Below are 24912 nucleotides of genomic sequence, written 5' to 3'. Positions count from 1 at the left end.
GTCTTAGGAGATATGGATACAGATCTGTCCAGCATCATCTTTCTCTTATCATTTACATGACGCCAGTTTAAAGAGTAATTTAAGAGTCTTGTTCGTTGCCTCCTAAAACAAGTTCTGGTAGGTTTCTGGAGAGCCTGACGCTGAACCATCCTGAGTTTCTTATCCACACGTCTCTCACGATGTGAAGTTCTCCAAGATGGACGGGAGGGTGGAGTCTCAGGAGGCAGGATGTGACATCAAAGAGACACTATGTAGCGGTCCATCACTAATGAACGTTTTTTTGTCTTTACATCACAGCTACATGTGATTGGACATATTGGTGAGGGCATGCTGTCGACCAGAAAAGAGAAAGAAGCAGCTTCACTACGTGCACTTAGAAAACAACGTTCCCTAATCACCGCCTCCTCGCTTGAATTTCCCTCTATAAGAATAATTATGTGTACAACCTGGTCAAAGAACAACAGCTCAGACATAAAGATATCACATGTAATTACTTTGAAATATCTTTAAATGAAATGCAAAGTATCTCAAGAGGAACACAAGCGAATGTTTGGGATAAAAAGAGTATTTTCTTTTTACGACCGCTCTTCACACTGCATGAAAATCTCCTCATGCTAAGCTAAACTGCTCGACTGTCTTCCCATCTGCTTCACTTTCCGTCCCCTGTGGCTCCGTCCTGACTTTAATGTGAAATCAGTCTGTTTCCCAAAGCACCTGAAACGCTTCCTGACCCGAGATGTTCAGCAAACAAAAACAAGTGAAATCTACCTCGTGCACCGGGTGAAATGTGACTACAGGAAGGTTTGGATCACTCGAATCAAGGTTGAATCCCTTGTTGGGCTTACAGTACTCTTCATAGAGGAGAAAAAAAAGCAAAGACCACATTTTGATATATGTGTTGTTCTCGACCTCTGGGACTGACGGTCTGCTACGACTTTGGCACAGCTTCATCCTGGAAAACACATCAGATAAATGTAACATGCACATTGTAAACCGCTCAACCTGGAGGGAGTGCACGGATTTAGGTCAACAAGTCGAATTTCAGGTAGACAGAAAAACACAACGCATCGACTTTTTTTAACGAGTGATTCTTGTGAGATTGAATTCAAGGGAGTTTAGTCCCTCTGAACTTCTCCAGAAGATCTCTAGTTGTAGTCAAATGCTGAAATGTGCCAACATGTAGCGTACATTTGGATACAGCAACATCTACTTTGGGACATTTTTCTGATTAACTGGGAAATTGAGGCCCAAAATGCTCTCTACTTGTAGCTCTGTTTGGTGTTAAACCAACTACTGTGCGACATTTCTGGCTAAATCTTGCAACTTGCAACTGTGTCTTTCTTGGCTACTTGCTAACCATGACTGCAGGACAGAGGGGTTTATCTGTACATCCCTGCAGATATTAATCCGATCAGATTGCGACGTAACGTTAGGCTGTGTCTTCGTTGTCGCATGTTTAGCAGCTTTACTGGGTCCAGAAAGTCATCCAACACAAGTTATATCTCAGGCTTCTGAGTGATCATGCAGAAAACTGAAAATCCTACATCTGGACATCTAGAAGGGAAATGTCCAACTTGTACTTTCTAAACGATTCAGCGGCATCATCCCTCTTTCATCATAAGATTTTTGGTTGGTCTAATGTAACACAGCCTTTAATTAGCTGCATCTTTCAAGGGGGAGGTTGGCTTTGAAATAAAGCAAGAAAAAATGATGATAGAGGAGGAGGAGGAGGAGAGTTAGAGAAGGAGGGGGAGAAGAGAAGAGGAGAAGGGAGCTTGTTTCAGTTTGCAGTGATCGCTCATCCAGGAGCCTGTTCCACTCAGGGATATTTGGATTTCTCAGTCTGGATGCTGTAGCTCGGGGTTGGACTGTCTCTCTCTCTTTCTCTGTATGAGGACGCTGCATGTCTGGCATGCAGACATGGGCCCCTCGATTCGCTCTGGGATTACCGTCTGCCTGGTCCTCACCTTGGCTCAGGTGATGTTTGTGACATGCCAAGAAGATAGCAAGAATGGTGAGTGACCACTGCCAAAAAATCTCTCTCTTCTGATTGGCTTTCTTCGTTTACGCCAGCTGTTGTACGATCATTAAGATATTTAGAGATGTTGTTCTTTTCTGTGCTTTAAAATAATTAATTCAAACGTTAGTTAACAACAATAATACAACGACAGATTCATGATGTTCAATGATTTACAAGCCCTGTAAAAACATTTGCTTCTGTATTTCTAATCAAAGTCACCAGGACATGCTGTTTGTTTTTCCCATTAAATCAGGATTCATGGCTCCCTTTTGAAAATGTAGGAAGTGGTTTTGGAAGATGTCCTGCTCTTGCAGAATCTGCTTCGTGTTTAAGTTAAACTGGGGGACCACACTGGCTTTGTGGTTTTGAGAGCTGAAGGTTAAAATCACACCCACAGTGTTGACCAAAGGGGCTTATTACGCCTTAATGGGACACCTTTTCCATGCTTGTGAAGCCACTGAAGAGTGCTGTCTTGTCACAGTTTATCTTGTGAAAGCTGCAGACTTTTCAGGAGTAAATCAAACACACAGACAGCTTTGCTTTCTTGGAATAAAAGTGAAATAGGTGCATGATATTTAAAGTGAACTGTCCATGACATCTTTCCTCAAATCAGGAGGATTTCTTAAAAAGTGAAGATGTGGCTTTACTAAAACAAAATGTCCCAGTGGATGTGATCACAGGTCAAAAATATCTTCCTCCCCTGCAGGGTGCAGAACAAACTAAAGCATGCGTAAAGGCGAGCTGGGCTATTTCAGTGCGAGGTCGAGGCTGAATGACGGGGTTTCGAGCGCCACGGCTATAATGATGTGGCCGTGCGAATGGGATGGACAAAAGAAGGCCACTAATTTTGGTCAGACTTCGGGGCCAGAGGCAGACGAGACACACCCAGAGAGAAAGGATGCTGGATATGAAATATGTTTCACTTGTTCCATCCGAGTTCACCTCCACTGAAGCTGCAACAGAATCATTTGACTTTGAAGATACCGGCTTCTTTTAGGTCCTGTCTTCTTTGACCTTTAAGGCCACTTATGTTCAGTAAAGACATTTCTCCCATCTGTAGACTGACAGATGTGCAACATCAGGCCTAAAACTAGGAATGGAGAAATGTTTCTAGCAATAAAAAGTACATATGTGGTCGAATATATGACTAGAAGAAGCCGTGACTATGATTTTACTGAAAGGTTGACAACATTTCTAGTTATCTCTTTATGTCTTACTACTTTTGTTGTTTCTTCCCGTTAGCATCTAGCCTAATTTACCTCCTTTTTCTCGAAGGTTTACAATGTTATTGCTTGTAATGCCATTTCTAATTTAACCGCGCAGTTTGGTCACCAGGAAGACGAAGAGGCATTACAGGAAGAAGCACAAAGATGGAGGCGTAATGACAATTTAAACTACCGGTAAAAGATGAATTAGCTCAAAGCTTTGTAGAGCTGCTTGTTAGCTTTTGTTGCAAAACTTCAATGACATTTGAAGCTTTCATATACAGTCATTTAGCTTAGCTTAGCTCTGCTTATCATGAAGACGTAGGGGGAAAAGCTAGCCATAATGGGACCCACAACGAGCCTCGCCAAATCATCACAACTAGCTTAGCATAAACCCTGGAAACAGACTCATTTAGCCGAGCTCCATCTATTGCTAACAGAACTTTGAATCAACACTAATTAGCATTAAGGTGAATTTATGCACTTTTAACACATTTTTCTGGAATATTTCTTTGCTCATCTTTTAGTGTCAGCGTATGGATTCTTTTCATGACCAACTTTTCCCATCCTTACCTGACCTAAGCTAAGATAAACATACTGTTTGTTTGTAGGCTTTCTCTACTCCCACAGAGTGATTCCTGCATGGCTGCATCATCTGAAGAAGTAAAACAATCTGACACTTGATGAGAGAAACATAAAGAGACATTTAGAAAACCAAGTGTAACTCTTGGCTGCAGTAATGTTTGATCTTCTTCTCCTACCTGTGAATCGTCATTAAAGCCACATTACGAGGATCAGTTTAAATGATCTGGTAGCTGCAGGCAGCAAACACAGACCCTGGAATAGTAGACTTCAGCCTTTCCCACATGGATATAAAAACAGTAACAACCAAGCCTTAATGTGCTGCTGTGACCTTCTGTGAGCACGCTGCTATTATGAAGAAAATGATAGCTATTTCACCTTAAGTATATCTGCAAGAGAAAACAGAGATCAGGAGAAGTTCGCGTGTTGTTTGGACTCATTTTAAGATGTTTCTGTTTGTTTCAGAAGCAGGTTTGTCTCATGCTGTCGGGAAGGAATTCTGGTTTGAGATCCGTGATGATTTATGTCGGCTGGTTAAGATGTCGGCCGGCCGTTTTAGACTTCAGTGCTGCGCTCTTCTTGGCTTGGTGTGTGTGAATTTGTGTGTTTGAGAGGGACAAACTAACAGAGAGCTCAGAGTTTGAATGATAGAAACCAACGTCAGCAGACTGAAGTGTACTTCTGTTTTTCCTGACATTTATTTTAATGGCCATTCAGCAGGAAATGTCCGCAGTATCTCTCACTATTTGGCTTTTAGTTGCACCTGTTGTCTTGAAACAATGTCTTCTGTATCACTTATTCATTCTTGCACATATTTTCCATCCATAATATCTTTGCTCACACCATGTTTCTTCATGAATAGATTTTATTTTGAATATTTATGGCTGCAGGATCTGGATAAATCAAGTATTTTACAAGACAAGCAGCTCTGATTAGGCTTTATTTCGCTTCTCTTTGAAGTGTCGGGGGACTTTTTTAGTTAGCTGGCTGTAGAATAAGCTTCCTTTTATAGACAATGAAGGAAAGGTGGAAGTAATGTGGGCTGAATAGTGTTATTAATAAACCTTAAAGGAGGAGGGAAGGGCGTCTGCAAACCTCAAGGTCACAGAGCTGCACGGACAGCTTCCTCTAAAAAAGGAGGTCATGGAATGTGTGTATATATTTGAACTATAATCACATAAAAGTGCTTCAAATGATGGTTTTAATGACAGCAGTTTGTGAATTATAGCTATAAGGCATGAAAATGCTCTACTCTTTCAGAGTAGCAGGTTCAATACTCCCAAAAGAAGTTGCAGAAAGGTTGAAAATATCAATTTATAGAAGAAAACTTCTGTGGCATAAATCCAGTAGATTAAATTTCCAGCTCATAGATTCTTTCCATGTTTCCTCCGTGCAGCTCCTCTGGGTGCAGCAGGTTTCTTAGCAGGAGGGTTCTCCGGGTGTGGCACCTCTCTGCGCTCCCCAAAAAAAGCCAAAACCACAACTTCTACCCAAAGCAAACGTATAATACAGCCTCGGCGGTTTCCCCTGAAATAACTCGCTGCTTTTGAAAAGCAGCCTGGCTCGCGGGGAGAGGCCCCACCACATAATTAGTACTTAGGCTGGCGCTTAACTGCCGGGATTAAAATATGCTGCACAGAGCTTCAAGCAGGTGGCCATTTTTTTTTTAACCTTCTTTTTAAGTTTATGCTGAGAATTTCCTTTTTTTTTTCTTTTTGAGTTATGTTTGACAACTGCAGGTCAGGATGAGGGATTAGAGAACAGATTGCCAAAATCATGCTGCTTTAACATGTTTTTAAATCTTATTTTTCTCAATGCACAAGATAAATGTTCCAATATTTCTCACATGAACACTTTTCTTCTTCATGTGTTTGCAGAATTACGATCATAATGTGCCATTATGATAAAAAAGTTGCGAAAATCTGGCTTTCTTTCTTCCTGTTTTATCTGAATTGTGACCTAGTTCTTTATAATATTAGTGTAACACCAATTTAAAGACGTTCTTGATCTTAAAAGATAAACTTTTACTGAGAAATCTTAAATTTTTCATTTGTTCCCTGAACTCATTTCATTTTTAGAATAATCTAAATAATTCTGACATAACTCCTAATAAAACATGTAGATGGATGGATGTGCAGTAGAGAAAACTACAGGTCTCATCCTGTGTCATGTTAACAGTTGGAGCCATGAGAGAGAGCGAGACATATTACTGCTGCAAAGATGATTATAGATGATGACATTCTTTTCATACAGACACATTTATAGTCTCATTGACAGCCAGGAGCTGCACATTAACCTCAGTCTAGTCACTGATGGGTCGATTGAAGAGCATCTTCTTTAACCTCAAAGTGTCTCCGAACTCGAAGATGTTTAATCCTAAAGTTTGAGCATCATTTTCTGTCTCTTCCACATAAATCAACCAGCTGTCAGACTTCTCCCTCAGGACAGATTTACACAACATACTTTCAGGTTTCGTAAGTGGCAACCAAACTGTTACAATCATGCAAATAAAAAGCACTTTTTGCAATGTTATCATATTGTACATAACTCCTAAAAATCAAAGTTTTCAGACTTCTATACAGATCTGAAACTTTATTCTTTATAACAACTCAAATTGTTAATCTGAGTTGCTATGCAGGAGACGATTTTTAAAAAGTAGAATTTTTTATTTTTATTCTTGTGTGAGTGGCTGTGGTTGTTTTGTATTTTCTTGATGTACTTTAAAGGCGAGATCTACTTTCAGTTTCTTGCATTGGTCAAACCCCCATGGACCCCCCTATACTACACTTCCCATAATGCAACTCAACACACCTCCTTTATAATCAACAGCTTTCAAACTTCATACCCAGAGATGAATGCAGAATTTTGCTGCTTTTGTGTGTAGATATCGTTGCAGATGAGGGAAACCTTTGTGGCGATGATTTACGAGGCTTGAATAAAGTTTAAGTGAAGGAATGTTGTATTTTTACCCTCCAGAGCCACAGGCGACATTATAAAAGTGTTTTATTCCCAGTCTGAGTAACACTTAACTCCACATGATGAGCACTGTGATGTGTACAATCAGTGGATTTCCCCTCTCGGGCTCACAGCAGCTGAGTTTATTCACCTTCAGGATTTTTAATGTCATGTATTTAAAGTATTTGAGGATCGTCACGGTAACAACAATACTTATGTTCGGTGAAGGAGATCAGGCATCATTTGTGGAATATAATTAAGTACCATTTGGAGGTGGTGGGACTTCATACATAATGCTTTCTGTTCCTCTGCAGTTTAAAAGGAGACGTGTTGTTTCCTCCTGTAAATGTTTCTGACAGCTAGCGTTAAAATCTGAAATAATCAAAAATAAGGCAACACCCGTTAAACGGTAAGCTTTTAAAGAGCGATTTCATTTTATTAACTCTATTTCTGACTATGTTTTGCTCCCTTTTTGCTAATATTTTAAAAATATTCATGCTCATACGTAAACTCCCTGAAATAAGCCCTGAACAGATTTGAGGGAGAAAACAAAATAATGAGCCTTTAAAGCTAAAAAACAAGCCTGAACTTCAACTTCCTTATAAATATGATGCTGCTTTAATGCGGCAACAGCATAAACCTAAACAAAGAGACTGTGGGTTTGAATCTCATCTGTGATGCAAAAAGAGCAATCATGCCATTTGACCTTGAATGTGAAGTCTTTGAATGACCCTTTATTCAGCTTTTATTTCAACAATCGTGTAAAAAATAAAAATAAAGCTTAAGGTGCTCGAAGGTTGCTGACAAAAGTTTAAAATGTTTCCTTCATATTGCAGAGAATGTAATTAAAGCATGAAGGCCAGCTGATTATCATTGTATTGCTTTGTAATGAGTGCAGCCTAGTGGCCAAATGTGGAAAGTACAGCTGCATTAGCTTTGTAAGTGTATTTTAAAATGCAGTTATTTGGGAGATTAGTTTGCAGTGATTTAGGTTGTTTCCCTCTATGAAATCATATTTATCTTCTTTTTCGTTTGACCCCACTAATTTCTGCTCATGTCTCCTGCTCACAGAACAGTTTCATGACCGCTGGGAGGTTATAAATCAATAAATCCCTTTCATGCACCTGTGCTCCTCATTGCTGTGTGCTTGACTCAGACAGCTGTACAGAAAGCGGACAGGTCTACTCCAACAATCAGATATGGAGCCCCGGGCCGTGTCGGGTCTGTATGTGTGACGTGGGCTCTGTAGTGTGTGAGGACGAGGTGTGTGAGGAGCTGAGTGACTGCCAGACGGCTGTGACTCCCGAGGGCGAGTGTTGCCCCGTGTGCTCGACCAGTGCAGACACTGACGCAGGTAAATGCTGTTTGTTCCCCCACATACTGGGAACTCTGGTTTTAACTCAGCACAATCTCCTTTCAGTTGGTGTAACTCATCATTATGGGGTCTTTCTGACAGAAGGGGCCTTTGTGGGTTGTTTTAGTCTGTAGTCTCTGTCCTATTGACTAGCAGAAAACATCTTTTTAGGATGCTTTTAGACTTTTTGTTGATCTTACATCAAAGAGGAGAAGACAGGTAGTGGTGCGCTGAAGTGGTTCTACAATGGTTGCACAATTGAAATTCAGCCATGCAGTTTTTATTGTCGTCAACTTTTCCTCTAGACGTCAGAAGCTCTGTTTTCAAACTGTGTGGAGACATCCTCTGGTAAATAGTTTTTTAACTGAGCTTTTGTTCCTCTGAGGACAAAAAAAAATATTTGTTTTAACTTCATATAAATACTAGAACTAAGAAATTACAGATGACCATAACAAGCCATCATTCTGACTTTGTTGTCCTGAAAAGTTGACCTGACCTGCAAAGTGAGCGTGTGTTTTCATAGAGCTCTGCCAACACGTTTGTAAAACCTCACAGCAGGGAGCAAAGCTTTAGAGAGTAATAATAACCAGTAGGCCAGTGGCCACGGCCCAGTGGAAGTGTTGACTCATGAGAACAACAGACTCACTCTTTTGTATTCTTTCTTTCACCACTAGCTCCACAATCCAAACAGAGGAAACCAATTTTCCTCCATTCTGTTTACAGGCTTAAAATGATTATAGAGCCACAGGACTCGTGATTCTTTTCTTTTGGTTTCTACATGTGGAGGAGTCTGGATGAGCTCCACTGGAGCCGAATATTTGACTTTATCTGAGTGTAAAAAAAGACAAGGTGTTATTGTGATGAGACTTTCTGTTTCATTAAGAAAGGGCTAAGAAAAAACTTAGCATGGATTTAAAGACACCTCTGATACACGTAATGTTGTGTCATTGACCACATTCACATTTTCAGATGACCTAGCAAGGGTGCGATGCTCAAACTGAACCTCTGCGTGTCAGAAACGACATCCGTTCACTTCACGATATTAGAAAAATACACAATGTGCGATGACAGCTGCTGGAAACTGTCTCATCATGGGACGATGGCTGCGGGTCTCGTGCTAGAAATCCCCATAATGATGAACAAAGCTCCCCCTCTACCAACTGAAAGGGACTCAGCCACATTACTGACGTCCGTTGCTGTTCTGTCTCATGAAGATACCTGCACAGAAAACGGAGAGACCTACTCCCACTATCAGATATGGAGCCCAGAGCCGTGTCGGATCTGTATCTGTGACACGGGGACTGTGGTGTGTGAGGAGGTGGTGTGTGAGGAGCTAAAGCACTGCCCAACAACCGAGGCCCCCGAGGGCGAGTGTTGCCCCGTGTGCTCGACTGCACCACCACCACCACCACCCCCGCCTCCTCCTAGCATGGACAATAAAACTGGTAATAAATATTTAATAAGAAGCTGATATTTGGCAGAGGAGATTTTAATGTGGGTTCATAAATATTCACATTTGCAAATCCACCCTGAGTCTATTTATGTGGATTTTTATGTGGTTATAAAACAGGAGACTATAACATCTTCTGGAATGATCACTGTGCTAAAGGTGAGCATTAATGCTGTGCCATGTCAAGACTACATGATCAGGATTCATCTTCAGACCATCTCCTTTCATGCTTTTAGTTCCTGCCATCAAAAACAGTTTTTGCCCCAAAGAGTGTTAAAGTATTCTGCAAATAATGTGGCATGAGCTGATGTCAGTAGCCGAGCTTAATTTGTTGTGCCAAATCAATTTAATGCTGACATCTGATAGACCTAACTACTGATTCAGTGAAGAGGTTTTCTATTGGGCAAATGAAGTCACCTGTTGGAAAAAAATCTCAGAGAGGAATTGGGAAAGTCTGACACTCAAAGAATTCATGAAACAAACATTATATCGGCTAAATTATTATTTCAAACATTGGTATCGGTCCTGATTTTCACAATCGGTGCATCTCTTGTTTGTTGAACAAAATGAACAATCAAAGGACTCTGGGGGGAAGCATCGAGATTTAAATAAATGCTAATGAACATCTCATTTGCAGGTATAATGTTCATAATTTCGACCACCTTTCTTTAGCTCTTTAGCATGCTAGCAGTTTGTATTCAGCACTGATTTAAAGTAGAGAAAGCTGATGGGAGCACCGTTAGTTCTGCAGGTTTAAATGAAAGTTTTGGACAAAGCCCGACCTGAAACACGACCAAACCTTTGCCAACCTTTGTGCCAATCCATCCTGTAGTTCATAGTCGAGGTTTTTCACTGTGAGAGTCAAATCATGTGAGCTGTTGTTCTCTTTCATGAAGATTCCTGTTCAGAGGACGGCAAAGTCTACTCCAACAATCAGATATGGAAGCCCGCACCGTGTCGGATGTGTATTTGTGACATGGGGACGGTGTTTTGTGAGGACATGGTGTGTGAAGAATTAGGTGACTGCAAGACCACAGAGATCCCGCAGGGCGAGTGCTGCCCTGTGTGCTTGACTGCAGACGCTGGTAAACTGGAATGTAACCCTCCAAAGCCTGTTCTGCATCCTGGTTGTTTTCCTGCAGCGTTTGTGTCGATGTCTCTCATGTGAAGCAGTCGGAAATCTTCACGTGTCTGTTAGGACTGCTGCTGCTTTTTTTATCATGTCTTCCAACCTGAAGTTCTCCTCTTCAGGCTCCATCCTGTGCATCAAAACCTCCAAATGTTCTTTTTATTCTCTGTGTCAGAGTTTCCCTAAGATTCTAGTTTCAGTTTGCAGAAGGAATACATCGACCTTTTGCCCGATAAGTTTACTTCTCAACCAACTTGTGTGCAGCAGAAGTTTGGATAGCAATAAAATGGAAAACATTTGAAACTTGTTGAGTTGATACCATTTCTTTCTGCAACACAAAAGGAGGTTAAGCAAGAAACTTATTCCTCAAATAATGTGTATTCCTCTGGGAAATGATTTCTTCCACTGTCATCGTTCAATGTTATCGGTTGCACTTTAAATGAACTTTTAATGATGATAAATGTTATGTTTGTTATTTGTGCTATCTTTGTGTTGCTCTCTATTTCAGTACCGATGAAAGTTTTTTGCTCAAAAAATGTCGTCAAAAAATAAACCTTTTAAAGCTTGTATGTGTGATTTTTAATCTGTGACAGCGAGGTCGCTAAAATCACAAACAAATCAGCACATAGAAGCTTTAAAAAAGAATATATGCCTGCATGTGAGTTGAGGCATGTTATATTACACTTATGTTTTTTTGCCGAGAGTCAGAGGAGTCTTTCAGTATGTAATATGAAGCTCAAGCTAGTAGCAAGCTGTTGGTTAGCCTAGCATAAGTACCAGTTTGTAGACACGAACATCTTCTAGCTAACTATCAAACATGTTATGACTTTATATCGACTCTTGGCAAAAAAAAGCAAATAAGTGTCAAAAGGTAAACATTTATTTCTTGCATTAAAACCAACATGAATGCTAATTTAATCTGTTTTTGTTTCGTGAAGATACCTGCACAGAAAATGGAAAAGTCTACGCCAACAACGACATGTGGAACCCCGATCCGTGTCGGATCTGTGTGTGTGATATGGGGACGGCTGTGTGTGAAGACGTGGTTTGTGAGGACATCGGTGACTGTGACCAAACTGTGACTCCAGAGGGCGAGTGCTGCCCCGTGTGTTTGACTGCAGGCTCTACAGCGAAGCCCAAAACCAACCCCAGGATAGGTGAATGTTTCTCCACTTGTGCTATTCATTTCTGTACATGATCTTGTTTTAAAAATATCCTTTGCGTTTCTGATTACAGTTTCAGCTGCAGACGAGACTCCAGGGGAAGGCTGCACGGTCGACGAGCAGATCTACCAACACAACGACATCTGGAAACCGGAGCCGTGCCACGTGTGTGTCTGCGATAACGGCGTGGCCATCTGCGACGAGGTCCAGTGTGAGCTGATCTCAAACTGCGAGAAGGTCGTCACTCCTGAGGGAGAGTGCTGCCCCGTGTGTGAAAACTTTGCCAGCGTAGGCAGGATGATAGGTGAGACTGATTTTTACCTCTCAGTTCTTCTTCTGTGGCGGCAAAATAAGAACTTTATTAAATCACTGTGCAGATGACATTGAAGTATTCATTAAATGTACTAACTGTATTATTTGTTTTTGTTCTTCTTAAGAAATGATGGCCTTCAAGGTAAGGCATAATTCACTTTTACATGGATTAGTATAAAAATACAAAGAATGAATGTTATTTAGATTGGATCACGTTGTTTATATTTCTGACTTTTTCAGGGACAGAAAGGTGAACCAGGTGATATCCCATATGTAAGTACTTTGTTTGCCTGACGCTTCCAGCAAACAATAATGATAATAATAATCTATTTACCTTTTGTCTATACCTTTTTATTCCTAAAAAGTTTACATAGTTTGTCTTTTTTCTCTCAGGTGGTTGGACTCCCCGGACCTTTGGGACCTGCCGTGAGTTTTGACCTCTTCTTCTCCATTTTCAAAAACAAATATGAAGTCTAAATGACATCAGAGAACTGATCATCTAGAATAGAAAGATTCAAACTAATTCAGAAACCTTGATCACCCTTAAAATGCACAGTTCTATGCAACATGTTAACACTAGAGGGCACCAGAGTCTCATTAAGGTCTCCTGTAAAAACCAAAGATGGATGTTTGTTTCAATAATTGCTGTGAAGGCCGGTATCGTTTGCTAACACTTGAGAAATTCAAACAAATATTCATAATTCTATGCAAAGATTCTTACTTGATTTGCTATTTTATTTTTCCATCATGATGATAAAGTAATGCAGCACGTTCAGTCAGCAGATAAAATGTATAACAAATATAAATCTCTCTTTTCAGGGTCCTCCAGGAGCTCAGGGGAACACTGGACAGAGAGGCTTTAAAGGCAGGCGGGTAAGTTTGCATTAATGTGCTCATGACTGAATACACAAAACTATCAAACCTTCATTTGGACTCTGTTAACCTACAAAGTGAGCTGATAATGGATTTGTCTTTATCACTCATTTATATAGGTCGGTCTGCAGGATTTCTGTGTTTGTTGATTGTACATTTTTAGACATCGAGGTTAAACTTTCAGGTTAAACGTGGAACAGAGAAGTCTGTCATGTATGTAATTTAACATGTTGCATTTATCTGCCTCAGTAGTGAGCTTGTTTGTTGTTTTCAAGCTACGCTTATGTTAAATGAGTCAGTGATTCATGGCCTGAAGAAGACAGTGATTTCTCTTATTGATCATATTTCACCCTGCAGGGATTTGCAGGACCTCCAGGATTTGACGGAGAGCCCGGTATCCCAGGTAACCCAGGACAGCCTGGGGCCCCTGGCCAGAACTCCCACCCTGGGGTGAGTTATTCTCAGAGACAGTTAACTGTTGCTTTTAATGCAAAAGAAAAATAAATGTGCCTCATTTGCAAATGTTGTTAAATATTTCTTTACTTTTTAAAGGGCAACATCATGTCTCAGATGGCTTCAGGGTTCAATGAGAAATCTGTGATGGCTTCAATGGTGTCAGGAGCAAGCGTGAGTTGCATGGAACAATGTCAGAAAGAAACGATGTAAAGTTAGGATGTTTGCTGTTATAAATACTTCAAGTTTAAAACGTGTTTGGTTTTATTCAGGGTGAAGCAGGACCTAGGGGACCTCCAGGGACGCCTGGACCAGCTGTACGTTTTCATGAGTTAAAGACTGAGCTGTAGTTTTGTTGAGTGGATATGAATCATTAATGACACACATGTTGTCCTTTGTTCAGGGCCCGAGTGGCGGTCAGGGAATTCCAGGAGAGACTGGAGATCCAGGATTGGTGGTGGGAACATTTCTGCATCTTATGTTTTGGTTTTGTTTCGCATGTCAGCACAGTTTATCTCTGAATGTCTCGAGTTTTAGTTTTAGCTCTGACAGTTTTTATTGTTTGTTTGCAGGGTGAGCAGGGTCATCGCGGACCTGAGGGGCCGCCTGGAAAAGCTGGACGTGATGTGAGAAAAAACAAAAGAAGATTTATGTTTAGAAAAAGAATTTCTGACATTTAAAACGAAGAACTTTCTCATTTAAAGCTACAGTAAAGAAGTCAATTTGATATTGCCACATGAGTCATTTCTTATCAATAATCGTTTTTTTTCTGCTCAGGGTGAACCTGGACCTGCAGGTGTGACAGGGGAACCAGGATTTTCAGGATCAGGGGTAATCCAGCGTTCATGACAAAATGAAAAATTTAATTAAATGAGGTGTAATATTTCAGGATGAGACTAAGAGGCATAGTTGAGTTTGAATGTCACAGAGAGGATTCTGCAGGTACTCCATGCATATTATTATAATAATAATTTAACACACAAACTATTAACACAACTTGACATTTAGATTTTGTAATTGAACTTTGCAAAACAAAAGGAAGAAGCAGAGTACATCCCGATAGAAGTGTTAATACTGACATCTAGTGGCTCTCTGCTGACACTGCAGTGTGCTCCTCCACTGAACAGTAACAGTATAAACTGATTGCATCCTTCCAGGTATAAAGAGAGAAAACTAACAGTTAAAGAAACATAGCAAGAACTCGTGTAAGCTGGGGCTTCATTGTTATTCATTTGGTTTAAATTCAGGGTGCAAGAGGATTCCCAGGACTTCCAGGTCATCCAGGACTGAAAGGTCACAAGGTAATTCAAATTTACAGCTGCCAAAATATGATTTCACTTGAAGTCTTTTTGAGAAAGAAAAATTAAGAACTTTTTGATAATTTCTCTCTTTCTCTAACAGGGACATGCTGGTGTTCCCGGGCCGAGAGGAGAGTCTGGAGCAGCTGGATTAAAGGTGGAAACATCTGTCACTGAATATTGTTGATTAATCTAAATTAATTGTATCTGTGAATAAGTAATTATAAACATTTACCATCATTTGAGCTTCTTTAAACATGTTCTTTGCTGCACTAATAATTCCATAATAATCCTTCCACATCTGACTGTATTGGTCTTTGTGATTTGTAGGGAACATCTGGGACTCCGGGTGCGATGGGTGCTCCAGGTCCTCTGGTAGGCATCACACACCGTTAACAGAATTCCCCAAAAATGTCGTACACTTTCAGGTGTCTCCAACATAGCACATGTTTTTTCTTCTTTCAGGGACCAGCGGGGATGCAGGGAGAGAGAGGCAGGATCGGACCAACCGGACCTGTGGTAAGAAGAAAACGTCATCATTGGTTTGAAAATAAAAAAAATCTGTAAAATCGTGTTGCAGGATTAAAACTTCTTTCTCTTTCCTTTGCAGGGCAAACGTGGAGCATCCGGCCACGTTGGAAAACCAGGTCCTCTGGTAAGGACTGAGATCGACAGTAACATTTTAGGAAACAAACGTAGTGACTCTAAGAGAATGTCTCATCTTTCTGCTACATGAAGAGAAGTGAGGAAATGTCAAAGTTTCTGATCCAACAGAGAATCTTCAGAATAGAATCACTTTAGCACAAAACAGCAGCGGTAAGTCCTTTACATTTAGATTTATATAAAACATCTTTTTGTCCTCTACAGGGACCTTTGGGAATCCCTGGAGTGCCTGGCTTCCCCGGTGGCCCCGGCATGAAGGTAAGAGTGTCAGCCTTAAGTCAGAATTATGAAATATAAATGAACATATGGACACATTTTTACTACATAAAGAACTGTCTTATAAACTGTTGGCTTCTCCGTAAATCTTTCCACACTACGTTTCCTCTTGACCACAATAACGGGAGGAAACACAGAATTACTGCAAAACTATACTTAATTGAATCTCTAGAAAACACAGCCAAAAAAGATCCAACCAGCAGGGTCTTTACAGGAGGATTAAACTTTTATAATCACTTCCTGTCTCAACTTTTGTTTGGAATATTAGCAGAACAACCAATGAAACCCCTTCCAATTTTTAAAAAGTATGACGGTGACCTTGATCTAAAAGTGATTAAACCTGAATCTGATGCAGGGTGAAGCAGGACCTACTGGAGTCAGAGGAAGTCCAGGACCACAGGGACCCAGAGGTGATGGAGGTCACGCAGGACCACCTGGCAAAACAGGAGATGAGGTGTGCTAACGATGAAATCATTCTGTCTTTACATTTCTTTTTAAATGGTAAAGTTTTCCATTATTTTTAGGAAGAGAAACGGCTTTGGATAAATATTAATTACCAGTTCATATTTTCAATCAGGGTTCAGCGGGGGCCGATGGAGGTCCAGGGGCCCGGGGACAATCAGTAAGTTTATCTGCAGAAGTTTGAAACCAAATTTCAGCAAATATTTATCATTTATCAGACATTGTTGTTATAGCTGTTTCTACTACTTGTTCTTCACAGGGTCTTGTAGGTGTCCAGGGTCCAGCTGGATTGTTGGGCCCAGCTGGCCCACCCGGCCCCCAGGGGACTACAGGAGCACCAGGACCAAAGGGACAATTGGTATGAGCTCTCATTTAATCACATTTTCCTTTATGGACACCATCAAATCCCTGAATTGTGACTCGTGTTTGTAACTCTATGGCTTCTATTTTATTTTGTGTATTTAAGTTTTAATGGTTTGACGGCCATCTTGTTTTTCAGGGCGACGTTGGCGTGCCTGGATTCAAAGGAGACGGTGGAGCCAAGGGAGAGAGAGTAAGTGGGGCAAAAAAAGAAATGTTATTGCTATTTTGCTTCTAAGTGTGTGTTTAGTTTTTTATAGATTTTTTTCTGTCTGGGTCCTTTCAGGGTGACCATGGTATCCCTGGTCCGATTGGTCCAATGGGAGACGACGGTAAACGTGGACCCCGAGGTGACGGAGGAGACATCGGGCCCCAAGGACCTCAGGGAGAGTCTGTGAGTCACCTTTTTAGTTTTGAGTTGGAGAATCATTTCATTTATTCGAAATTCAAAAACCTGATTTGAAAACAACCGATTTTCAAAGTCATGACAGAAGTGTCCTTTAATTGTCTCAGGGAGCGCCAGGAAACCGAGGATTCCCAGGTGCAGACGGTTTACCAGGACAAAAGGTGAGCAGGTTATGAAGAAGAAGAGGAAATAATGGCAGAATTGAAATGTTTTGTTTGTTTTTCTACTGAGAATATCTTTGTGTTTCCAAACAGGGAGCTCAGGGTGAAAGAGGACTTCCAGGATCAGGTGGGGCCAAAGGTTTCTCTGGAGATCCAGGACGTAATGGAGAGCCAGGTTTAACAGGAGCTCGGGTAAAGCTACATATCAGATCTTGTCACCTTTGCATCGGGGTTCTTATTTGCTAACCTGTACTGGTTTAACTTCGCTACATCGATGGACACGTATTGAGCGTAGTTACTGGGGCAACAATCTTAAGAAAGTGTAAAACAACCAAACCTTAAATAACAAACAGTAATATGATGGCTGTTCTGTAATGGTGCTTCTTGTTGTTGTTGTGTGTTTCATATCACAGGGTCTTACTGGACTCATTGGTGCCCAGGGAGCAGAGGGGAAACAAGGACCAATGGTGTGCAATACTTTGCATTTTCACAGAGTCACTATCAACCAGAATAACCGAATAAGAATTCCTTCTTCCCTCAAACCTAGAATAGCGTGTGTTTTATGTAGGCTGCAGTTATCAAAACATCTTCTGGTCTTCTCAGGGCTCAGCAGGAGACGATGGCAAACCGGGGCCAGCTGGTCCTAACGGAAACCGAGGTGCAGCTGGAAACATGGGCCTGCCAGGTCCAAAAGGCTTCACTGTCAGTATGAGTCTTTCCTTGACTATCTTTGTGCCTAAATACACACGTGACATATTTAGTGCTAACAACGACTTTCTTGGATGTCACTTTTAGGGAGATGCTGGGAAGATCGGAGAGGCTGGCAGCACCGGGCCTCCAGGCCAAAGGGTACGTTGTTTTACAATGAGTACAGCATGGTAGAAACGTATCACGCGTACATCATCGGCGCTTCATGATCATTTCAAAATAAAGCAGACAGGATGCTTATAGATGCTGTTTCTGTTTTTAAGGGTGTGAATGGAAAAGATGGAGAGACGGGAGCGGCCGGTCCCACTGGTCCAGCTGTAAGCATCCAAGTTTGAGAGGCGGTTCAATCATAAATGGTTTGATTGAATGATGTTTAAATGATGTTATGTTTATGTCTCTTAGGGTCCTGCAGGAAAGAGAGGAGAGCAGGGACCACAGGGATTACATGGTTTCCAGGTATAATGTCTTTAAATATAAAGAGTTTGGGATTATTACTGGAGGTCAAACAGACAGCCAGTTGGATGTTTTTCTTTTTTTTATTGATCTTCCCTTAAATATAATAAAGTTACCATCATCTACACACTAAAAGGTCTGAGACCACAAAATGCTACCAACAGAGTCAATCACACTCCTCTGAAGCATTCAGATTTATTTACATGCGAGGTTTGGAACTCTGATGTGCAGATGTTGTTGTTCAATGTTGGCCAGAAGTAAAATCGTATTGGTGTCTTTTAGGGTTTGCCCGGACAGCCAGGCCCACCTGGAGAGTCAGGAAAGCCAGGTGATGAGGTACGACTGATAAGAAATAGTTTTTTTTTTTTTCAATAATTACATTTTGGTTTCTTCAAATGTCTAACGATGAGCTTACATTGTTTTATTTTCAGGGTGTTGCTGGAGAGGCCGGGTCTGCTGGAGCTACTGGCATAAGAGTAAGTCTGTTTGCTGGTGATTTTTCAGCACTGGTTGAAGGTGTAGGTGCTATTTTGTTTTAGTTAAGAAATGTTTTCACTCTTTTAGAGGGTTTAAATCGACCTCCCTTTAGTCACACGTTAATGCATTCTGATTTAAGTGCTGAAAGTACTTCTCTCATGCTCTGGTTGTCCTTGCAGGGAGAGCGAGGTCCTCCAGGAGAGAGAGGTGAAATTGGACCCAATGGTCTGCAGGGACCTAAAGGTGGTCCAGGTGGACCAGGAACAGATGGACCAAAGGTATTTTAACCTTTAAACTCCTGACAATGAGACTTTAGAGCCAAAACACTGCAGACAATCTGACTGTTGCATGTATAACATCTTTGACAAAGAGCCAGACTGTGTCCCTTTTATACTTTTTAAAATGTGTTTTAGGGTAACGCAGGTTCCGCCGGTGCTGGTGGAGAGCCAGGAGGTCCAGGACTTCAGGGGATGCCAGGAGAGAGAGGGCTACCAGGAACCTCAGGCCCGAAAGGAGACGCAGTAAGTTAACGAATACGAGATCAATTTTTAACATCCTGTTAATTCAGCAGAGCAAAATATCTGCTATGGTTTTCATATTTTCTTCTAACAGGGTACAGTCGGAGACAAAGGCCTCGAGGGTAAAGCTGGAGCTGACGGAGCACGGGTGAGTCGTCCAAACATTACGGACACAAACAATAACGTAGATTTGGAGAAAAAAGCAACGAGTTTGTGGCAAAAATAAATGGCTTTTGTTACACAAATACACTGTGTTTAAATGTTTTCTCATTTATTTTTGATTTCATGAAAGGGTCTTCCTGGACCTGTTGGACCTGTCGGTTCCAGTGGACCCAATGGGGAAAAGGTGAGCACACGTTTTGGCCATACAAAGGCAGTTCTTTAGCAGTAATAAAATAGTAACATTCAGTAGAATCAGTTAAACATGGCTGCCATGTAAATTGTGGTGATGTGATATATTCACGAAACTGATGCTTTACAATCATACATCTATAAAAACCACTCAGTTGGTTAACCTTAAAATTAAACACACACCTTAAGGTTTATATTTATGATTTTATTGTTTATTTCAGGGTGAACACGGCCCATCAGGACCTGCAGGACGCCGAGGGACAAGAGGAATACCTGTGAGGACAACATTTTATTTCAAACTTAAACTGAGCAGTTATTGGATTTTCTCTAAATGTTTGAAGTTTAATTCTGCACTTAATTGTGTATTTGATGATACTTAAAGGGTTCTACTGGTGAAAATGGTCCAATTGGTCCTGCTGGTTTCCAAGGAACTGCTGTAAGTGAATCTGTCCAACATATACCATGCATGGGATAAAGCCACACACACAAAAAGCATGATTAAAAACCGACTAACGAACCAACTCCCTGTTTCTCTCCCAGGGTCCTGATGGTCAGCCTGGAGTCAAAGGAGAAACTGGTGAGCCAGGTCTCAAGGGAGAGGGAGGATCACCTGGACCACAGGGGATGGCTGGGAAACCAGGAGAGCAGGTACACATCACAAACGTCAGGGGACAAATAAACATGGATCTAATAAAGGCCCGGGATCACTTTCTGAATACTCGGTTAAATATCTGCTAAATAATCCAATAAATATTATAAGCTTGTACGAATGAATCTTATAATCAAATTAAAGTAAAAAAATATATATCTCTAATAAAATGTTGGTGTAGTTTGACATTTTCTGATATAAAACTGTTTGCCTCAAGGAGAAGCAAACAAAAGGAGATTTTTTTTTGTGTGCCGTTGAAAGTGGCTTTATCATGGAGGGGGAAAAAAAGTTAGGAGTGAATATTTTTGATAATTTAGTCTTGAGTCAGGAAGGAGAAGCGTGAACTCTTGTGCTCATGTGTTTTAGGGACCTGTTGGTGTAACAGGACTGAAAGGTGGCAGAGGAACGCAGGGACAAACGGTGAGGTCAATGCCTCTGTGACAAATTAAACCCTCACAGGTTTTCGATTTATTTCTTCTACTTAAATTCTTATGAGAAAAAGTTTCCGTTCCTCAGGGTGCTCCTGGTTTCCCTGGACTACCTGGAGGAGTCGGCCCAGTCGGCTCTCTTGTGAGTTTATTATTTTAGCATTTACATTTTTCACAAGAATTATCATCTTGTTCTTCAAGCTTAACATCATGTGTGTTTCAGGGTGCTGTTGGAGCTGACGGGCCTATAGGTGCTTCAGGAAAGCCAGGTCCTGGTGGGATTCGAGGAGAGCCAGGAGCTATGGGGCGTCAGGGAGAGAGAGGACCTGCAGGAGCACCGGGAAGCTCCGGAGAGAAGGGTGACTCTGGAGAGGACGGTCCCTCGGTACGAAGAGTTCACTGCCTTCCAGTTGCTGATCTTCCAACGGTTGTGCACAAATAAAACTTATTTGGCTTCTTTTGTGATTGTCTTTTAGGGTCCCGATGGGCCTCCAGGACCTGCTGGCACCACGGGACAGCGAGGCATTGTGGGTCAGCCTGGACTCAGAGGAGAGAGAGGCATGCTGGGACTGCCGGGTCCTGCTGTATGTATTCCTTCTCAAAGTCGTTCTGTTTAAATCACATAAACTAGTATTGAACTTTGTTCATGGGTTTCTTAGGGTCCACCAGGAAAAGACGGAACTCCTGGAGCTCAAGGAGGCTCAGGACCTCCTGGTGGAGTCGGTTTACCCGGAGCCACGGGGCCAAGAGGAGACGCGGGACCTGAGGTTTGTCCGTCTCTGACTTTATATCACTGACAGAGTCAGTATGCAAACTTCAGATAGAAAACTCACTGACGATCAACTGTCCTGTGTCAAATCTTTACAGCTGGCTGTAGTCTTTGTGTTACCATGGTTACTTCATCATGTCATTCTCTGTGTTCGTTCAGGGTCTCGCCGGAGCAGAGGGGCCTCCTGGACAGGATGGTCTTGTAGGAGAAAGGGTGAGATAAAAAATATGGAGTGTTTTGTTTTAAAGATGTAAAATGGATGTGCCACACATTCACCTGTGTGTACAAACCACATCTGTGCTTGTTTTTAAAGGGAGAACGGGGTAATCCCGGTCAAGAGGGTCTGCCTGGTACTACAGGGTCTCCTGGAACTGAGGGGCCTGTGGGGCTTACAGGTGGTCCAGGGCCAATTGGAGAAAATGTGAGTTTCACCATTAAAATTATAAACAGTTCTAACTGAATACAATCAGTACTTCTGTAAATCTGACCTGCCATCTCTCATGTCCTTTTGAATTAAGGGTGGCAGGGGTGCAGCTGGACCCCTGGGACCAGATGGAGTACGGGGGAAACTAGTAAGCATGACATTTAAACTTTTCACTGGTTTACGAAAAGACAATTCAACTTTTTTCTTAAATCGACATCTACAATGAGTTGATGCTTGTTGACGCTGATTTATGTGTTTTTAGGGCCCTCAAGGACCTCAGGGAGAGAAGGGAGCAGTTGGAGAGCAAGGAGAGAGGGGTCAGAAAGGACACAGAGGTTTCACCGGGCTCCACGGTCTGCCAGGAACAACTGTGAGCAAAAACTTTGAATGAACTGAAGATACTACCTTTTGTTATGTGGAACACTTGGTATAAACCACCGGTAGAGATGATTCTCCTTTTTCTTATAAGAACACAGAATTAATTTCAGGAGCAGTCACAACATCTCATTCAGTTACTTTCAAGCAACAACTTTGGACCTGCACTATGCATGATTTGTGGTATTTTAAAAATGCAAATGTTTGTGTAACATTGGGCACATTAACACTGAAAGTATACGAGAATGAAATGCCATCATTTTGATCTCAGGGTCAAACCGGAGAGCCAGGAGCTACAGGTTTTGTTGGACCGTCTGGCCCGAGAGTAAGTGCAAAAAAACATTTTGACAACAAATAAAAATAAGCCGCTCTGCCCTATTTTTGTTTGCAAATCTGTGACTGTTTCACTGTGTAGGGTCCTCCAGGAGTGGTGGGTCCACCTGGAAAGGAAGGATACATCGGTCAGCCCGGACCACAAGGCGCTCCTGGAAGCAGAGGCAGCCTGGGTGAACTCGGAGAACAGGTGATTCTTTGTTACCTTTAGTAGTTGCAGCTGGATTGAGCCCTTGAGATCTCTTTATCTCAGTCTAAAGTTTTAGACAAGCCCTATCTATTTTTGTTACCTCCCCAAGCATGACAGAATCCCTTTCACACGGTATCATGATTATCTTTCCATCAGGGTCCACATGGTGACCCCGGCCCGCCCGGCCCTCCAGGCCCCCCTGGACCTCCCACCGCGGGCGTTGAAGACCTTTACGTCCCCTCCTACGACTACGAAGGGATCGGTGGTGTTCCTGAAGCCGAGGAGTTCGTCGAGGACGACATGGCTGCTGATCCTCCTCCACCCCTTCCAGAGATCAACAGAGACGAAGCCCTCCCCAATAAGAACCAGGCCTTGCTGCGTGCAGATACCGGGGTCCACGCCACTCTGAAGACCCTCAGCGGACATCTGCAAAACATTCGCAGTCCTGACGGCAGCAAGATGAACCCCGCGAAAACATGCCAGGACGTCAAGCAATGCTACCCTCAGAAAAGCAGTGGTGAGGTTTGGTTTGATGTTTATGCTTATAAGTCGGCCATTTTGTGTCCCAAACTCGGAGAATAAATGTAAACTTCTTTGTATTCTTTCTGTTAAATATCGGTGTCTTGTAAGTCTGTTTTTGGGCTCGTCATGACAACATAAAAATGAAATCAATGATGTACGTTTCAAACAGGGGAGTACTGGATCGATCCAAATCAAGGAAGTACCAAAGACGCCATCAAGGTCTTCTGTAACATGGAAACTGGAGAGACCTGCATTTCTGCAAATCCTTCCAACATTCCCCGTAAAGCCTGGTGGACTAAATCCAGTCCTACTGCCAACAAACCGATCTGGTTTGGAGCGGACATGAACAGTGGAAAAGTAAGTCAGGAAACGAACATTTTATGGAGATGTGTACGGAGAAGCATCGAAGGTGTAACCTAACTTTGATGTCATTTCAGTTCCAGTATGGAAAGAACGGGGAGCAGCCCAACGCAGTGGCAGTCCAGATGAAGCTCCTGCAGCTTTTGTCCAAGGAGTCGCACCAGAACGTGACGTACCACTGCAGGAACAGCGTCGCTTACAAAGCAGAGAAGAGCAACAGCCTGAAGAATGCGCTGGTCCTCAAAGGCTTCAACGGCCAGGAGCTGAGAGCGCAGGGCAACAACCGCCTCCGATACACCGTCATCGAGGACAGCTGCTCGGTAAGTCCTCACAGAGACACCATTGTTCAAAATGGATTGTAAGACCTATTTTCTGATTGAGCTGACTTCCTTTTCTCTCAGACATCAAACGGAGAGTGGGGAAAGACCGTGTTTGAGTACAGGACTCAAACTTCAGCCAGGTTGCCGTTCGTGGATTTGGCGCCCATGGACGTCGGTAAAGCCGATCAGGAGTTCGGCCTTGACATCGGCCCGGTTTGCTTCTCATAAAACACAAATCAAAAAGCAAGATGGACAGAAGTTGCCTTTTTTTCAGGAGGAGTAACATCATCACAAAGTTATACAGCAAGGACTCCTCTTCCTGCGAGCGCACGAGTCGATGAAGATTAGAAGTTTCATTGCAATTCTTCATCTTCAAAAATGGCTGCATTTCCCAAACAAACAATACAGCGTACTTGAGAAGCGTGTGACTCCCAAAAATCTGACATAATTTATTCACGAACTAATATAGTTACAATTTAGAACGCTAGTACTCTACAGGGGAATGCATTTAGGAGGAAGAGACATGTGTAAGGTGCTAAGAATGGTGTGGATGGATTATAAACCTGGAAAAACACAAAGAAATAAAGCAGTTTGCATAAAAACTGAAGAATAATAGCAATGAAGAGTTTAATTTGAGTTTTGTTTTCAGTGAATGCACGTCCAGAGGTTTGGACACAGGCGACAGTTCTTATAGCAAACGAGTGTAGTTCTTAATTTTAACGGTATAAAAGATCAAAATCATGCTTGAACCTAAATTATTAAGTTCTGTTTAAGAACTCATTCACTCCTTCAACAGAAAATCTCTGTATCTCCTTTTTAAAACTTCAACTGTAAATGCAACATATGACTGTAAATGGCAAAGTATTTGTTTTATTGTCGACGATGGATGTGGAATAAATGTCTTTCTTTGGAA

The 24912-nt window shown here is 41.8% G+C and overlaps 1 protein-coding gene across 2 annotated transcripts; it reads left to right on the top strand.

Moving 5' to 3' along the window:
* The first annotated feature begins 1761 nt into the window (after positions 1-1761).
* col5a2b (collagen, type V, alpha 2b) lies at positions 1762-24912 on the top strand. 2 transcript variants are annotated; one of them, XM_065952262.1, is made up of 56 exons: positions 1762-2014; positions 10463-10651; positions 11634-11852; positions 11932-12162; positions 12296-12312; positions 12411-12443; positions 12564-12596; positions 12990-13043; positions 13401-13493; positions 13596-13670; positions 13769-13813; positions 13900-13953; positions 14069-14122; positions 14274-14327; positions 14744-14797; positions 14898-14951; positions 15125-15169; positions 15260-15313; positions 15405-15449; positions 15662-15715; positions 16089-16187; positions 16311-16355; positions 16455-16553; positions 16695-16748; positions 16842-16949; positions 17069-17122; positions 17216-17314; positions 17536-17589; positions 17726-17824; positions 17918-17971; positions 18094-18147; positions 18233-18286; positions 18566-18619; positions 18715-18759; positions 18940-19038; positions 19174-19281; positions 19373-19426; positions 19571-19624; positions 19851-19904; positions 20012-20065; positions 20170-20277; positions 20645-20698; positions 20795-20848; positions 20930-21091; positions 21183-21290; positions 21366-21473; positions 21635-21688; positions 21789-21896; positions 21994-22047; positions 22162-22269; positions 22546-22599; positions 22690-22797; positions 22954-23314; positions 23489-23676; positions 23757-23999; positions 24081-24912. In XM_065952262.1, exons 1-56 carry the CDS (start codon positions 1891-1893, stop codon positions 24225-24227), a joined length of 4995 nt encoding a protein of 1664 aa, XP_065808334.1. In that variant the 5' UTR covers positions 1762-1890; the 3' UTR covers positions 24228-24912. The 2 variants fall into 2 exon arrangements, with proteins under 2 accessions (XP_065808334.1, XP_029133250.2); XM_029277417.2 differs by lacking the exon at positions 10463-10651 and having other exon boundaries at positions 1763-2014.

This window comes from Labrus bergylta, chromosome 24 (genome assembly GCF_963930695.1).
Source record: "Labrus bergylta chromosome 24, fLabBer1.1, whole genome shotgun sequence".
NCBI lineage: Eukaryota > Metazoa > Chordata > Actinopteri > Labriformes > Labridae > Labrus > Labrus bergylta.
Note: the sequence above shows the minus strand (reverse complement) of the source record. Positions and strands in the feature narration are given on the sequence as shown.

Coding starts and splice junctions, on each gene's coding strand:
- col5a2b (XM_065952262.1), top strand. CDS start 1,891: ATGAGGACGCTGCATGTCTGGCATGCAGACATGGGCCCCTCGATTCGC. Junction 18,287..18,565: donor AGGGATTACATGGTTTCCAG/GTATAATGTCTT, acceptor GGTGTCTTTTAG/GGTTTGCCCGGACAGCCAGG. Junction 21,291..21,365: donor TGGGACTGCCGGGTCCTGCT/GTATGTATTCCT, acceptor TGGGTTTCTTAG/GGTCCACCAGGAAAAGACGG.